General features: G+C 52.8%; 1 protein-coding gene across 2 annotated transcripts in view; it reads right to left on the bottom strand.

Moving 5' to 3' along the window:
* ERGIC1 (endoplasmic reticulum-golgi intermediate compartment (ERGIC) 1) overlaps positions 1-15899 on the bottom strand; it is a 113206-nt gene that overhangs the window by 46625 nt on the left and 50682 nt on the right. Inside the window, exons 2-3 of one of the 2 annotated variants that reach the window (XM_010851295.1) lie at positions 11700-11761; positions 4588-4660 (exon numbers count right to left, since the gene is read on the bottom strand). In XM_010851295.1, the coding sequence (XP_010849597.1) occupies positions 4588-4660; positions 11700-11761 (135 nt within the window). Of the gene's footprint in view, positions 1-4587; positions 4661-4819; positions 4931-11699; positions 11762-15899 lie in introns of those variants that run through there. The other variant, XM_010851294.1, reaches the window with a different exon arrangement.

The raw sequence follows: 15899 nt of genomic DNA, 5'->3' as shown, positions 1-15899 counted from the left end.
AACAGAAAGTGCATGCTCACGACCTCTGTTGGGGTGAGGCACATTCCAGGTGGAGGACGCCAGACAGCATGGGGGTCAGTGAGCAGCGGCCACGTAGGGAGAGAGGAAGAGAGGGATTGGGGAGGTATGGGCAGGGGAGGGTAGGTGGAATGTAACAGGGGGCCTTGAAATTCTAGGCTGAGGCGTGAGTCCGATGACATCTACGGAAAGCAATTTTATTTGCTTTTAGAAGAGTACTTGAATACTTCGGATTCCTGCCCAAAGTCGCTGACCTCCATGCTTAATCATTTGATTTAATGGAAACTTACACAGCAGTGAGGCTCGTGGTAAGGGCCTGAGGTGGGAGTGGTAAGAGAGGGATGAGGTTATGCAGGCAAGCTTTCTGGGACCGAGTTTGAAATCCTGACAGTTCCAGGGGCAAGTGAGTCCATCTATGACCTACTAGGCGGATGTCCAGAAAGCATCTTTTTCCAGCCACCTAGTCCTGCCCCTCTCCCCTTTCCCCACAGCCACTGCCCTGGGACCCTCAGCCCCTCTGTCCTGGGTCATCATCCAGCCTCCCCTCACCAGGCCTTGGCCTCCAGGGTCACCTCATCCCACACCCATCTTTGCAAGAGGTGATCTTTCCGAGGCACGAACCTGATCCCATCAGTCTGCTCAGAAACCTTCAGGCTTCCCGCTGCTCCTCCACGTGGTCACCATGGCTCTCTACCCAGCTTGGGCTCCCAATCCAGACGTCAGAGTGGGTAACCTGGGCTCCTAGGGAGCCGTCCAGCCCCTCCTCCTGGCTAAGCTACTGGCCACCCCACTCTGGGCCTGCGTGTGAGGATAATGCCCAATTAATTCAGGGGAATACCCAAGCTCCAACTTGGTGGGCAAGGGCCTCCTGCCTGTGCAGCCCCCTCCCCCTAGAATGGTGCATCCAAGTCTCTCAGGGAACTATTCCTACCAGAAAACAGGAGTTCCCGTGTCCCTGGAGTCAGAGCTCCAAAATGCTCTGAACAGGAAAGGGCAGGATAGGGGGGCCTGGTACCAAGTCTAGGCTTTGCCCTCAGACAGGCTTAGGCCTGATTCTTGCTCAGACAGCTCACTAACCAACCTCGCTGTGGTTTTAGCCTCCTGGTGCCTCAGTTTCCCCAGCTATAAAGTCAGGCTGATGCCAACAGCAGTACCTGGCACCAGGGGTTCTGCGACCATTAAGAGACGAGCATTGTAAAGTGCTGATGTAGGTGACCAGCACATGGTCACCCACTATAAATCAAAACTGGAAAGTACAATGTGTTGTATTAAGCTGTAAATGATCAGTGGAGAGATCCAGTGATCATATTTCTAATTATAAATCTTCATCAAGTTAATAACGGAGAAGAGCCAGAGCCTGGGCAGTCAAAGACCGGAATGTACTGTGGCAATGTCCTCTGAGGATGGGGTGCCATTCCCCTGCGAACATGGAACCTCTGCGCACCCTGCAGGGCCACTTTCCCATGGATAATTAACGGCCGGGTCAAAGTTCAACCACGCAGACAAACAGGTCTCCCTCTCACCCGCCTGGGTCAGAATAGCCTATTATGTCACTGAGAACCAACCACAGGCCAGTGCTGGAGCGATGTTGATCCACCAGCAGTGACCTCATCTCCTCGGGTTACAATTTCAGGGTGGGGAGTGGGGAGGCCGATCCATGGTGGTCACCAGACTGCCAGGGAGGGCCAGCCATCCCGAAAAGGAAAGCAACTGTGACCCACAGTCCTTCCTGACCAGCAGCGCTTCCTGGGGGCCAGGGGTGATCAGAGAAGCTTCTGAGAGAGGAAGGACCCTGAGGCACAACTCCGACTCCTCTGGAATGTTCCGTGGAGTCCTCGCCCTTAAGGACGCCCTCTGGGCAGCTCCTGCTCCTTGGTCACGAGGCCGCAGAGAGAAAGGAGGCATCAAGGTCACTGCATCATCGTGGACGGAGCCTCTGGCCCCACAGGCCTCTCCTCTCACCCCCCTGCCCTCCCTCTCTCCCCACGGGGAAGTGCTCATCAGCCCAGAGCCGGACACAAGGCAAGCACCGAGTGAACGGCCCCTGTGTTTGGATTCTGCCCCTCACCCCTCAAGTTTCTTCCTCTCCAGGCAGGTGGTGGGGCCAGAGTGTCCAGAATGCCCCCAGGAGCCAAGAAGAGGACGTCCTGGAAAGGGGAATGGGCCAGAGCGGCGGGGACACACCGTGCTCCTGGGGAAGGCGTGGGCCCCGCCCTGGTAAGCGGGCGAGCTGGCTGGCTTGCACACGGCCGCAGGCTCCTCCTGCCGCGGTCACCGGCTCTGACGTCCAAACGTACCTGCTGGGTGCTCCCTCAGCGCCCTGCCTCACTATGGGTGAAGCCGAGGATCAGCTGAAGGAACTGCCCCTCAGGACTTCGGCAAAAGGCGAGGGAGGCCCCTTCTTAACTCAGGAAAGGACAAAGAAATGAACACTCACAAGAGCACTCGTTACACACACTGCTTTTTTCTGTTACACAGGGAAGAAATATGAAATGAATAAAGGTCTGAAGTGATATGGATCTACTGATATTAAAGTATATAAGGCTCTATGTTAAGGTCCTTGTAGGTAAATAATCTTGTTAAAATCTCACAGAACACCACATACCTTCCTTATCTCCCATCCTGCTTTTTCTTCAAAGCCCTACCACTGCCTGACACATTCCATTTTTTTTGCCTGCTGACCGTCTGTGTCAGCGTCTGCATCTTTGGCTCCTCTTGAGCGTGCAGCACAGGAGTGAGTCAGGCAGATCTGACCCCAGACTTCCGGGGTCAGGACCAAGGGTGATCCGCACGAACCTACGGCAGTGCACAGCGGCCACTGGCTCCACGTTCTGCTCTCCCTGTGTGCTCACTTTGCTCTATCCACCCCAGCTCTCTATACATACACTGGGTAGCTCCTGCCTCGGGGCCTTTGCACTTGCCAGCGTCCCTGCCTGGAATACGTAAAGCCTTGCACCTGGCACCTGGGACGTGGTCAGGGCTCCCTCCTCATAGCTGCCACGTGGGGACCCCTTCTCACCTCATCTAGAACATGAGTAGTCTGCACAGCAGCCCCCCTCCCAGGGAGTGGGGTGTGCCTGGGAGAGACCACCAGGTGCCTGGCACACAGTAGGTCCTTAGTAACGCCAGCGGGTCTCAATTTCTGGCTGCTCTCCCTGCTTCTACCTCCAAATCACGATGCGATGACCCGTGAAATATCCAGTGGCCCAAATGTGCGTACTTGACTAGGAGAGAATCCATTCTGGGGGGAACAAAGTCCTCTGTCTGACCCTTGCCTGGTCAAGGGGTTGTGTCTTAGGAAGCAGACAAGCCTCCTCAGACCTGGAAGGGTGCCTTGATTCTGGTGTACCCTCCCTTGTTTGGCCAGCAACACTGGGACCCAGAGAGGGGTGGCACCTTGTCCAAGGTCACAGAGCAGGTAGTAACTGAGCAGAGGCCTGACCCTGGATCTCCCAAGGCCTTGTCCAGTGTTCTTTCTACTGCTCCATGTGGGCTTTGGTATCATCAGGGCTACAAACAGGATCAAAGGAACAAGGAAGACAAAGTCTCCCACGTCAGAGGAGGACAGAAAGTTATTTTCAGAAGCGAATTGTGGCGGCTGGGTGGGGGAGAGGCAGGACCGTGGGCAGGGCCCCCCGCCTCTCAGAGCCTCAGTTTCCTCCTCTGTAAAGAGGGGACAACTGTGTCCCAGGGCCGTCTGAAGATGAAAGGCGGGATGGCTGCACAGCTACGCTTCCCGTTTCCTATTGTCTTGTGGCTGACGGAGAGGCACAGGAAACCAAGAAATTCCATGAGTGAAAAAGAGAATTCCAGTGTTGGACAGGGGAGTGGGTGGCCACAGCCCAGCCCTGTGATGACTTTCAGGGTTGTAAACATGGAAATGAAGAGGTCTGGAAGACAGAGGTGAAAGCAGGAAGCTTCTGGGTCTAATTCATCTTGGAGGGGCATCTGATGAGGCCGTGACTGAATAATTCCAGTGGCATTCGATGTTACACAGGCCCCAGAGGATTTACTGGGTTATCTAGACAACAGATGATTCTAGGAATCCGGGATGCATTCACAACGCGTCAATCACTGCCAGGAAGCCCACGCGGACTCCGCACCCAGTGTGGGCTCAGGACAGGGGAGGGGACGCGGTGGAGGGGCTGCCCTCTGATGTCAGAACCTCGCCTCCACTTGGGTAGAAAGCTGCCCTCTTTTTTTCCTCTGAATTCTTCCAGCTCTAACATCAAATGACCCTGTGATGACTCAGAGGGAAAAAAGCCCACTGGCCAAACACAGAGACGGCAAACATGAGCAAATGATTTCTGCTCCTCTGCGGACCCAGGAGGCGCCATCCGGACCCCAGAAGGCAACCAAAATTTTCTCTTCGGCTTCAACAAAGCGACATTAGTTTTCGCTCTAGCTTTAAAACCCTTTAGGAAACAGAGGAGGAAGTGATGCCACAGGCTTTGAAACTGGGAGGCGGAAGGTTCGGAGGTTTCTCTCCTCTGTCAAGCCCCTCCCTCTTCTTGTCTGGGGTCCCCGGAACCTCTGGAATGGCCCACCCCGGGGGGGGATATAACTTACATTTCTGTCGTTATGAATCCAGTGAGCTCCGAGAGGAAGAGGAAGAGGATGAAGAGGCAGCAGCAGACAGAGACTGAAAGAAACGACACAGACGCCCAGTTAAGGGGTGGTGGGCACTGACAGGAGGAGCCCGGCCCCCGCCCTCAGACGGACCCCCCCAAAGCCCCTTCCGCCTCTTGGCCTGCACGTGAAGCAGCCCCACTCCCACAAAGGGAGACCACCTCCGGCTGACCTGACCTGCCCATGTGGACAGAGCCCCAGGTTTGGTCAGATCCTTCAAGGCAGCAGCCCGGGACCCTTCCGGCGCCAGTGACTGATTTCACGGAAGACAATTTTTCCATGGAGGGGGATGGGTGGGAGTGGAGAGACGGGCCAGGCAGTCATGTGAGAGGTGGGGGGCGGCGGACGACGCCTCCTTCCTCACCCGCCGCTTCCTTCCTGCTGTGCAGCCTGGTTTCCTACGGGCCAAGGACCAGTGCCAGTCCTCGGAGGGGCCAGCCCAGCTTCTCCCCACAAGAACATTTTAACACAGACATCAGTCACAAAATGACATCTGCCTCAATGGCCCACAGATGTGTTCTGTTTCGCTCAGTGGGTATATATGTTAACACTTGGAGGGACTTCCCTGGTGGTTCAGTGGTGAAGAATCCATCCTCCAATGCAGGGGCGCAGGTTCGATAGCTGGTCCAGGATCTAAGACCCCACATGATGTGGGGAAACCAAGCCCACACACTGTAACAGGAGAAAGCCTGTGCACCCCAATGAAGACCCAGCACAGCCAAAATGAACACAAAACAAGAGAAAACCCTGGAATCGACATCGACCAATGTGCAGATGCCACATTACAGCCTAGATTTCTGGCTGCTCCAGAACAATCGAGCCCTGCTTCCACGAGGGGGTGGCCTGAGCTCACCAGTTTGCCTCAGGCCTCAGCATTCCCTCCTGCCACCCAGATTCCAAGGCTGAGGCAGGGTGTTCACTGCCATCTCTCCCCGCCTGCTGTGGACTCATCAACGTGCCCGAGTCCCCATCTGAGGTGAGAACCGAGGACACCCAGAACCGCGCTTCCAGAGAAGGCTCTCTCTGTGGACTCATCAATGTGCTATGGACTCATCAACGTGCCCGAGTCCCCATTTGAGGTGAGAACCGAGGACACCCAGAACCGCGCTTCCAGAGAAGGCTCTCTCTGTGGACTCATCAACGTGCTGTGGACTCATCAACGTGCCCGAGTCCCCATCTGAGGTGAGAACCGAGGACACCCAGAACCGCGCTTCCAGAGAAGGCTCTCCGTGGGAGGGACTGACGGTCCTACAAGTCTAAACACAGAGAGTGGAACGGAGCTCCAGGGTCATCCCACGTCACTCATATTTGTCTTGCCCGCCTGGCCCCTGGCGAGGCTGGGATTTGTGATCCTGGAGTCATTTCTTGGGGCAGGGCATAACAAGCACCCCTGGGGCTGGCCCTCAATTCTTCTCCAGCCCCATCTCCCAACAGCACCCGCAACATCTAACTATCCAGCCACCCCGGGCCATGTGCTGGTCCCTAAATGCGAGGATCCTCTGTCTGGAAGGCACCTCCCCGTCTTCACGCCTCCTCCTTCGTCACCATCTCTGCCTGGTGAACCCCTACTCATCCTCCCAGGTTGAGGCCCAACTCAAATGCCCCTTCTGGTGGGAAGCTCCTCCAGGCCTTAGAGGTGGAACCGGTCCCTCTTTCTTCTGTGCTACCAGCGTCCATATGAACACCTTCCACATGTTATTGATTATCTGCAGCCCTGCCTTTCACTAGCTGGATAACCCGGAAGGCAAAAACTCCACAACCCCAGCGTCTGGCCTGGGACTGGGTACGTAGAAGATGATAATAGGCTTTGTGGAAGACAGGAAGCCAGGCCCCAAAATACAGAACACGGGCTCAGCGTGCCTCATCCGGGTATATCATAGAGGCGTGTCCCTGCTAACTCACATGCTGTGTGTCTCTGGGTAAGCTAATTAACCTCTCTCTGCTTGTTTCTTCATCTGCAAAATGGCACCAATAGTAACACCTGCCTTACGGGACTGCTTGAGAGTTTCCACAACACAGACTCTGGGCTTGAAATGGTGCCTGACAGGTAATAACGGTGCAAGCATTAGCTCATTTTAGGATTGTCATCAGGGAGACCCTGGTGGGTTCGCTGCTTTCAGGAAGCAGCAAATGGGTTGACCCTCAGTTTCCCACGAAGAAAAAAGTTCTCAGTCAGTCCCACCTACATTCAGCTGCATTCTCGACAGCCAGCACCGGGGGGACTAGGCCATCCTGACGGATGCTGAAGCCAGGTGTTCAGCAGCAGCAGCAGTGTTATTACTGCATCACCTGTTCATGGTAAAACGAACAGGCAAAGATGTGTTCGGAGGGAAGAAGGCGGAGAACAAGTGTCTGAGGGGCACCTAACACATGCCCTGTTGTGGGAACGTTCATAGATACAGATCACGTCACGCTGCCGTGTGGCAGAGGGCACAAGCCCTCGTGGAGGGTGCAGAAATGAAAGCTCATAGAAGGGAAGGGTCTGACCCCAGAACACACTGGGAGGGGCTGAAACCTGACCGTTCTGCAGCCAATGCCCTAAGAAAAGGACCCTGAGATCTCAGAGCCCAAGAGAAGGATGGCACAGGGACACCCCAGAGTCCCCACCAAACCTCCAAACCCACACCCAGATAGGGGGCATGCTGGAGGGACTCCCCCATTCTTCCAAACTGTGAGAAAAGCTGTATGAGCAGAGTTTAAGGGTTTTACTCTAAATGATAAGAAAAATCATCAATCTGTATAAAAAGGCATACCATGCAAGTCTCCTTCTCACTCCCGACCCAGAGCCCCCTGCCCAGAGGTACTGCCCCTACAGTCTTGTGTCCTGCCACGAGCATAGGAGTTTTTCCTCTAAGCAAAGAGAACAGTGTCCACATGCTTTGCTCATGCAGCAACCTATGTCCAGGCAGGAGTCACATCAGTTTATACAGAGTGGCCATGTGGTTTGTTCTCATGGCATAGAAATTAATGTCAAATGTCTTCTCCAGCTGCTGAACAAATCCACTGCAGAAGACTGGCTGGCAATCCAAATTTCCCAGACTCACAGCCTTCCCCTTCTTACCTGCAAATAAGCCACTGCAGCTATGATGCCTCCTGATTAGAAACAAAAACAAAAAAACAGCCAGCTGGGCAAAGCACCCTTTACCTGCATCTCACACCTTTTCTGACTCACATTTCAGTCATTTTCACCTCTCCCATCCCACCTTCAAGTCCCAGAAGACAATTGGTTGCTATAAGGATGAACAGGCACAGACTTAGGAGGTGATTTTGAAGGTCAATGCCAACTGAGAGGAATCCAAATTTTCTAGCTGCCTTCCTTGCCCCAAGCCTGCAGATGGCCCAGGCATGGACCCAGCAGTGGGGTGAGCGCAGCGTTTGTTCAGCAGAGTCGCAGCGTCCAGCAGCCCAGGCTGCGGGTCCACTGTTCCTACACTGTTTCCAGACTGGGGGCCAGACAACAGCTCAGCACCACTGGGGCCTCAGGGCTTAGCAGAGCACCTGGCTCAGAGAAGGCAGGAAATAAACATCTGAGTCAAGTGAGTGAATGAATGAGAAACGTGAAGACAGGTAGGAAACATTTCCACCAAAAAAGCCTTCTGATACTGAAGCGTTTTTCAGTCCATGTTTGGGCAAGATGCTCAGGCACGCTGACTCCAGACTTCTTCTGAAATTGACTTGGGCACGGGACAGTAGGAATGTGACCCCACGTTCGCTCCTGGGAGGCCGGTGGAACCAGCAAAGGGGGCCCTGGACCCAAGACCCCAGACGCTGGCAAGTCGGGGGGTTTGTCCAAGGCCACACGGCCGCCTCAGTGCAGGAGGCAAAATTCAAACCTCGACCTCTGAGTCTCCAACACCCTTGCTGCTTCCTTCGGTTATTAATAGCACTAAGGGTGACGTCAGGAAATGGCATGTTTCTGTGCCTGCCCTCCTGCTCAGCCATGTGCTCTTCAAGGACAATGACCGAAGCCCATTCATCAACGTGGTCCCAGGACTTGGCACGGGGCCCGGCCTCAGACCTGGTGGATAAATATTTGTTCACTAAATGGTCGGTAAGGGCTGGCTTCCCATGTTTACGCCTTTCCTTTTGTGCAAGGGAACTTGCCCTCTTGCACACTGTGCTCAAGCCTGCAAAGCAGACCATGTCCCCGGAGGGTCATTTGGCAGTACCTTCTACATTTTACAATGCACATGTCCTATGACCCAGTAATTCCTCTTCTAGGAAGGTTACCTTACAGAAATAACCATACAAGGATACAAAAACATATGGACAAGGCTGTCTGTAATAGCAATAAGCTGGGATCAGAACGCCCAGCCTCAGGAGGCTGGTTACATAAACTGTGGGGTGGCTGGACGATGGAACACAACACAGCTGGAAAGAGGCACGTGGTGGCCATCTACATGCTGGTCTGAAAGGTGTGCAAGACATCAGCTGGAAAAGGGCAGGGAGCGATGGTGTGCCTGGCACGCTCCGCCTGGAGAGAGGAGGTAAAATGATGACGCAGGTATTGCAAAGCCTGAATATGTTTTTTTTTTTAATTCTAGGACACAGACCTGATTGTTAAACATATTTGACAAGGGAGAGGACTGCAGAGCCTGCAAAGAAATGGTCTGGGCTCTTGGATGGTTGTAGGAAGAAGACAGGAAACCTCATTGGAATTTTGTGACCAAGGTTCACAAATTCATTGAATGGACAGATGAACAAGCCCCTTTCTTCATGTCCCCCAAATACCTTTTCCTTGGGGATCAAGGCACGAAGTGCCACAGCTCCTGCAGTCGCTGATCCTCATGGGCCGTGGGCTCCAGGAGGACAGTAATGAGAAGAGGCGTGTGGTCCGAGCTTGGAGGGTTTGGCATGTATCCTATGCTTGACAGGTGTGATCACATTTAATCCCCAGATCAGAAAACTGAGGCTCAGAGAGGTGCACCGACTTTCCGAAGGTCACCCAGCTGCTAAACGAGAGAATGAACCCAGCTCTGCCAGACCTGAAGCCTGCTGCCAGGCTGCTCTGTCCTCTTCTCCAGGCATGTGGAGGTCCAGGCTCCAGAAGGCACCTGGAGCTTGGATGACTGAAGCTGGAGGACGGAGAGCTTGGCAGGGCTGGCTGGGCTGCAGGGAGTCCCCAGCGTCATCCCCGACCTGACAGCAGCCTGCTCTGGGAGGCAGCAGTGGCCTCTTGTCCGACTGCCCTGCTCCAGGGCCCCGCTCAGGGGGCTGGCCACGGGGAGGGTCCCTCTCCCACATGAAGTGCTGGAGAGGCGAGGGTGGGTACAGGGAGGCCCACCTCTTGCAAGCTGTGAAACTTCAGACAAGTCGCTTCGCTTCTCTGAGTCCATTTTCTCATTGGGAAAATGTGGGTAGAGCATTCCTGCTTGCAAGCTGCTTTTGGTTTGTTTTTATTTAAAATAAACTTTATCGCGGAATAATAATAGAACACAAAAATAGCACAGACAGTTCTCATACACTCTTCACTCAGCTTCCCCTTTGTTAACACCTTATATAACGCTGGTATATTGGTCAAATTGAAGAAATTAACACTACAACTGCTGACTAAGCTACAGATTTATTAGATCGCTAATTTCCCCTCTGGTGCCCATTTTCTGTTCCAGGACCTGGCCTGGGATCCCATTTTGCCATTCGTCATTGTGTCCTTAGTCTCAAATCTGTGACGGTTCCTCAAGTCTCTTCTTGGTTTTCAAGACCTTGCCACTTTTGAAGGGTGCTGGCCAGGTGTCCTGAAGAGGGTCCCCAGGCTGGGTTGGCGGGGGGGTCTGCTGCTTTCCCATGACTGCACCGGGCTGTGCTTTGGGGGGAAGATCCCACGGAGGTGAGGTGCTCCTCCCATCACACCCCACGGTGGGGGCCGGATGGATGACATCCACGTGACCTCTCTCTCACTGGCTGATGCTAACCTTCGTCACTCAGTCACGGGGCCACCTCTGGATGTCTCCACCATAGTCACTGTTTCCTTTCCATTCTGTCCTCTTTAATAGCGAGTCACTAGCCCACACTCCAGGAGAGGAGAGTTGATTTGTACCTCCTGGAAGTGGGTATATTAATATATATCATTTAGAATTCCTCTATAAGGAAGATCCATCCTTTCTCCCCCATTTATTTAGATCACTCCAGACTCACGGACCTTTTTCTTAATTCTTTGGCAATAAGCCAATAGTGCTATTATTTTTGTTTCACTTATTTATGGCTATGCTGGGTCTTCACTGTTGCACGCAGGCTTCCTCTTGTTGCAGGGAGTGGTGGCTATTCTCTAGTTGCAGTGCAAAGGCTTCTCAATGCGGTGCCTTCTCTTTAGCTTTGGCTCGCGGGCTCCGTAGTTGAGGTGCATGGGCTTGGTTGCTCCGTAGCGTGTGGAATTATCCCAGACCAGGCATCGAGCCCATGTCCCCTGCATTGGCAGGCAGATTCTCAACCCCTGGATCAGCAGGGAAGTCCATACCATTATTTACTGTGTTACTCAAACTGCCGCAGCTTGGGCTTTGCCCTCTTTCGGGTTGGCTCCTGGGGCCTGGTGACATGCCCCCACCCTTTTTTTCCCTCTGTGCACTTTTTTTGTTTTTCTGCACAAGGAGTCCAGGTTTATTTTGTACACTTCTTGCCCCAGCCCTGCTCTCAGCCATTTCTCCCGGGAGCCTGGATCCTTTTAGTGAAGACTGGCAGTCAGAAACCCAAATCTGTGAGAGATGGTTACTTTTTTAAAGGGATAGAAACATCCTTACACCAAAAACTCACATAGTCTGAAAGGTGTGGAGAGAAAAGTCGTCCTCCAACCCCCAGGCCCCATTTCCCCTCCCAGGGGCAGCTACCCTTGATGATTTCTGGTGTCTCCTTCCAGAAACAGGTGATGCTATGCTGTGTGGGGTTACAGCAGGGCCACGGCTGGGCTGAAGGACTGACTAGACACAGGGCCCGGCAGGATGCCCGTCCTTTCTTCCCTCTGCCTGTCTCCCCGTCTCCCACCCTGGCCCAGCGTTTCTGCAGGGGTGGATGGGCACAGGTATGGAGGGTGGCGTGAGGGCACGCGGGGGGCTACTCACTGATGGCGCCAGTGTACGTTGGCTGTGTGAGGTCCTTGGGCACCTTCCTGTAGATGTCAAACCTGCGGAGAGCAGAGGGGACGGGGTGAGGTGGGCGCAGGGCACAGATGCCAGGCAGTGGGGGGAACAGTGCTGGCTGGGGCCCCCCCAGGTCAGCAGCGGCCATCCTTCCCAGAGCCAGCTCCTCCAAGAGGCCTGAAGGACCCCCCGGGGCCCCACACCTGCCTAGTCACAACTTATCAGCCCGAGGCAGATGCCCGGGACCCCTCAGATGCCTATGGCTCCTGGCTGGTCTTGCCCCCATCAGAGTGTGTCCTCCACCAGGGCTGGGACTCCTTAGGTGTCATCCCAGCTGCACCCCCAGCCTCTCGCCTGGGCCTGGGGCACAGCACGTCCTCAGCAAGCGTCGGGGGAGTGAACTGAGCTCGAGTGCTGACGCCAAGGGAACAGGGGAATGCAGTCTTTCCTGAGTTCTCTGACGCTGCCTTCTCGCCTGGCGTCAGCTCCCCGCCCCCTCTTCCCCTTCCTGCCTCCACCTTCTCCTGTTCCCACTCCCCTCTTTCCGGGCTCCTGTGGGGTCCTTGTGGTGGAGTCTCCTGAACTCAAAGGCAGGAGGTTAACAGAAAATCCTGTCCAGGCCGACATCAGCTCGTGACAGCGCTGGCTCCCGCAACTGTGGGTTTCTGCCCAGAGGCAAAGCACATGCCTTTCTTTCATAGGGATCCCACCAGAGCAGACAGGAGCTGGGGGGTGGTGAAACTGGGGACTCTAGAGTCAGGCAGACATGGCCAGTTGTTTTTAAGAGTTCAGGCCCTAGAATCAGAGGTGTCCTGGTTTCAAATCTTGCCTGGTCTTCTTCCTTGCTGTGTGACGTCAAGCAAATGATGTCAGCTCTCTTAGCCTCAGTTTCCTTTTCTGTAAAAACGGGGCTGCTACCACGAGACCCTGCTCAGCTACCGAGAGGAATAAGGAAAAGAAACGTCTGCGGAGGTGCTGACATGCAGCACTCCCAGGGAACACACTTCGGGCACTTAGTTTCCCCGCTTCTGCGCGCAGAGGCTGGCTGCTCCATCCCCCAGGGCTGATGGGCTCGGGTGGTTTCTCTCGGGTGATTGGGAAACAAGCTTAGTGCCCTGCCAATCCCACTGCAATGACTTAGAAATCTTGCTTAAGGCCGCATCCTTGACTCCTGGGCACTCACTCTAATTACACGTGAAAGGTGCTTGGTTTCCCAAGACCTAGAGGGAGAAAAAACTCCTGTGGGCCGCAGAGCTGAAAGGTATCACTTTCTCTCCTACCTGCTCAGCCACCAGTCACTGGTGCTTAGGCCCCAGAGGGCACAAAAGTGGGGCTGCTATGGTCAGGAGGGAGGGGAGCCTCACGTGACTCAACTATCACCTCCCTCATTCTGAAAATGCTGCCCCTTTTACTTTGGGAGGCAGGTTAGAGGGGAGAGAGCATGTACTGGGGAGTGAGCCTGCCTGCGCTCGAAGGTGACCCTAGGACTGTGTGACCTTGGGTGCCTCACAGAACCTCTCTGTGCCTCAGTTTCCTTGTCTGCAAAATGGGGACAATAGTAACCATCTCACAGCATAGGGATTAGGACCAAATGACTTGGTGCATAATATGAAGCATTTAGAGCATGCCTGGAATCTAAAAGTGCTCTATGAGTATTTGCTATGACTATGAATGCTTCTTTGACACACACGTACGAATACCTACTGTGCACTACCCCTCCTTCACCTACTAGGGACATGGAGATAGAACGGGCCCTTGGCTCTGCGCACCTACAGTTAAGCAGCAGAGACAAAGGAGGACACAGAAGGAGAACACAGTGGTGCTTCATCACAGGGTGGAGGAGCCTACAGAGGGCACCCAGGGCGACCTTGAAGCTTCCTGCAAGAAGTGACGTGTGAACACAGCAGGAGGATGGGAGAAAAGGGCAGGTGCCGGTCCAGGCAGTGATCACAGCGAGAGCAGAGGCTGAGGAGAGGACAGGCTCTAGTATGCTGGAGAGGCAGGAGGGCCCTAGAAGCCAGCTTCCTGGTCCAGTTAATGCCAGGGCACAGTCAGAAACAGGCCTCATGGTTTAAATAATATATGAGGCACCATTTCAAAACTGGAAGTTTTGGAGAAGGAAATGGCAACCCACTCCAGTATTCTTGCCTGGAAAAGTCCACGGACAGAGGAGCCTGCTGGGCTGCAGTCCATGGGGCTACATGATTGAGCATGAGGGTGGAGGGAGATGGGTTGGTTGCAATAAACTGGTAGAACTAAAAAAAAAACAAACTGGGAGTTTTATGGGAAGTCGGAGGCCAGAGTGAGGAGGTGGAGGCTGTCTAGAGCAGACTGTCAGAACCAGAGAGGGGTGAGAGAGAGAGATGGGAGATCGTTACATGTGGGGGAGCTGATCAAGTTTATACATACAATAAGGACAACGGGGGCCAGGCGCCTCACTGTTGGAGAAGGGACATAACATCTGGAGAAAAACATAGAATAAACCTTGCGGTGTCACAGTAGAAATGAAGGTATTGCTGTGAATTCATGGTTTTCAGCATACACAGAGAGATATTCATGTGTAAATACACACGACATATATATTTTTTCCTAGCTCATTCTGTAGAGAGGGTACAGGAACAGTGACAAGTGACAGCCAGATAGCAATGAGCACATCAAGCCCTCAAATCTTGGTTTCTAAATATCACTCTTTACCAAAAGGAATCAGCTCCTTGGAGAAATGGCTGATTTGGATAGGGAAAATGCAAGATGAACTTGGGAGTATCTTCTTATGTCAGAAAGCAAGAAAGAATGATGAGATGCAATAAAAGGACAAGAAGCCAGCTTAGGCAAAAACCACTACAATATTGTAAAGTAATTAGCCTCCAATTAAAATAAATATATTAAAAAAAAAAAAAAAGAAGCCAGCTTAAAGGGGCTCCCGCTGGCCAAAGAAGGGGCAATGTTAGTAGTAAAATGCTATGAGCCCCAAATCTACATAGATGTAAAGAAATACGTAAATCAAAAGTCTGATGAGGAACAAGATACTTACATACCTTCTAAGTACCTCCCCCACAAAATCTCTATTAATCATCAAGGGGAAAAGAGTAACCTGACAAGAGGAGAAACTCAACAGACCATCATCTTAATCAAGTGACCAAAATGAGTGTCATCAGCAAGGAGACACGTCATGTGCCTCCTGATATGACGTACTGGGGAGGGCACCCCATTCCACCCGTGGGGAACTTGCTCAAAATGCACAACTCAGATGAATTACAAGAAGACAAATCCAAACTCAGGGTCATGATGCAAAACGACTGGTCAGCAGCATCTGTCTAAAGTATCAAGGATGTGGAGGCAAGTGAAGACTGAGGAGCCGTCAGAGGCGGAGACCAAAGAGACATGACAGCTAAATCCCACGGAATGCCCTGGGTCAGAAAAAGGACGTCAGCGGGACAACTGATGGCACTTGAATAGGAACTGTAGATTAGTTAACAGGACGGTGGAGTGTGCTTTCCTGGTTTCGAAAATGGTTTGGTTATATAAGATGTTAACATTTAAGGAAGCTTGGGTAAAGGGCATATGGGAAGTCCTGGTATTATTTTTGCAAGTCTGCAATTATTTCAAAATGAAAAGCTAAAAAAAATTTAATGAAAAAGACATTTAAAGCTTAAGGGGGAGATTCCATGTAGAACTCCCACTCAGTCTGCTTTCTTCATGTATGGTTGGTCATGCTGGCTTAAACAAAGGTTGGACAAGTGTGCCGGGTGTCAGGTAGAGTCCAGCTTTGTTGGGGGAGGGAGGGGAGACAAAGGCTGAGTGAGCAAAGGTCTAAGAGGAGGGGTGAGACTTGGATCAAACTACAGGAGGCAGTGGCAGTCAAAGGGCGGAGGCGCTTCAGAGACAGTGAATGACACAAACCGAGATCACGGGCTTCTCATGCTGGCGGGTTCCCACGTATACTTGTATTTAATCCTCAATAACTCTAAGATACTGATATCTCATTTTTTCAGGAAGAAAACTGAGGCTCAGCCAAAAGCAACTTGCTTAATTAAAGGCAGCAAGTTAAGTTAATGATTAGCAGAGCTGGAATTCAAACCCAAGTCTAGGTTCACAGGCCACTGTCCTTCCACTGCCTGTGCTTGTGGGACTCAGTTTACAGCTCATTTATTGGTCAACTTAAACTCTCAAGTTTTCACTTAT

The sequence above is a fragment of the Bison bison genome, unplaced genomic scaffold, assembly GCF_000754665.1.
Source record: "Bison bison bison isolate TAMUID 2011002044 unplaced genomic scaffold, Bison_UMD1.0 scf7180017864301, whole genome shotgun sequence".
NCBI classification, from domain to species: domain Eukaryota; kingdom Metazoa; phylum Chordata; class Mammalia; order Artiodactyla; family Bovidae; genus Bison; species Bison bison.
This window is presented reverse-complemented; position numbering and strand designations above follow the sequence as displayed.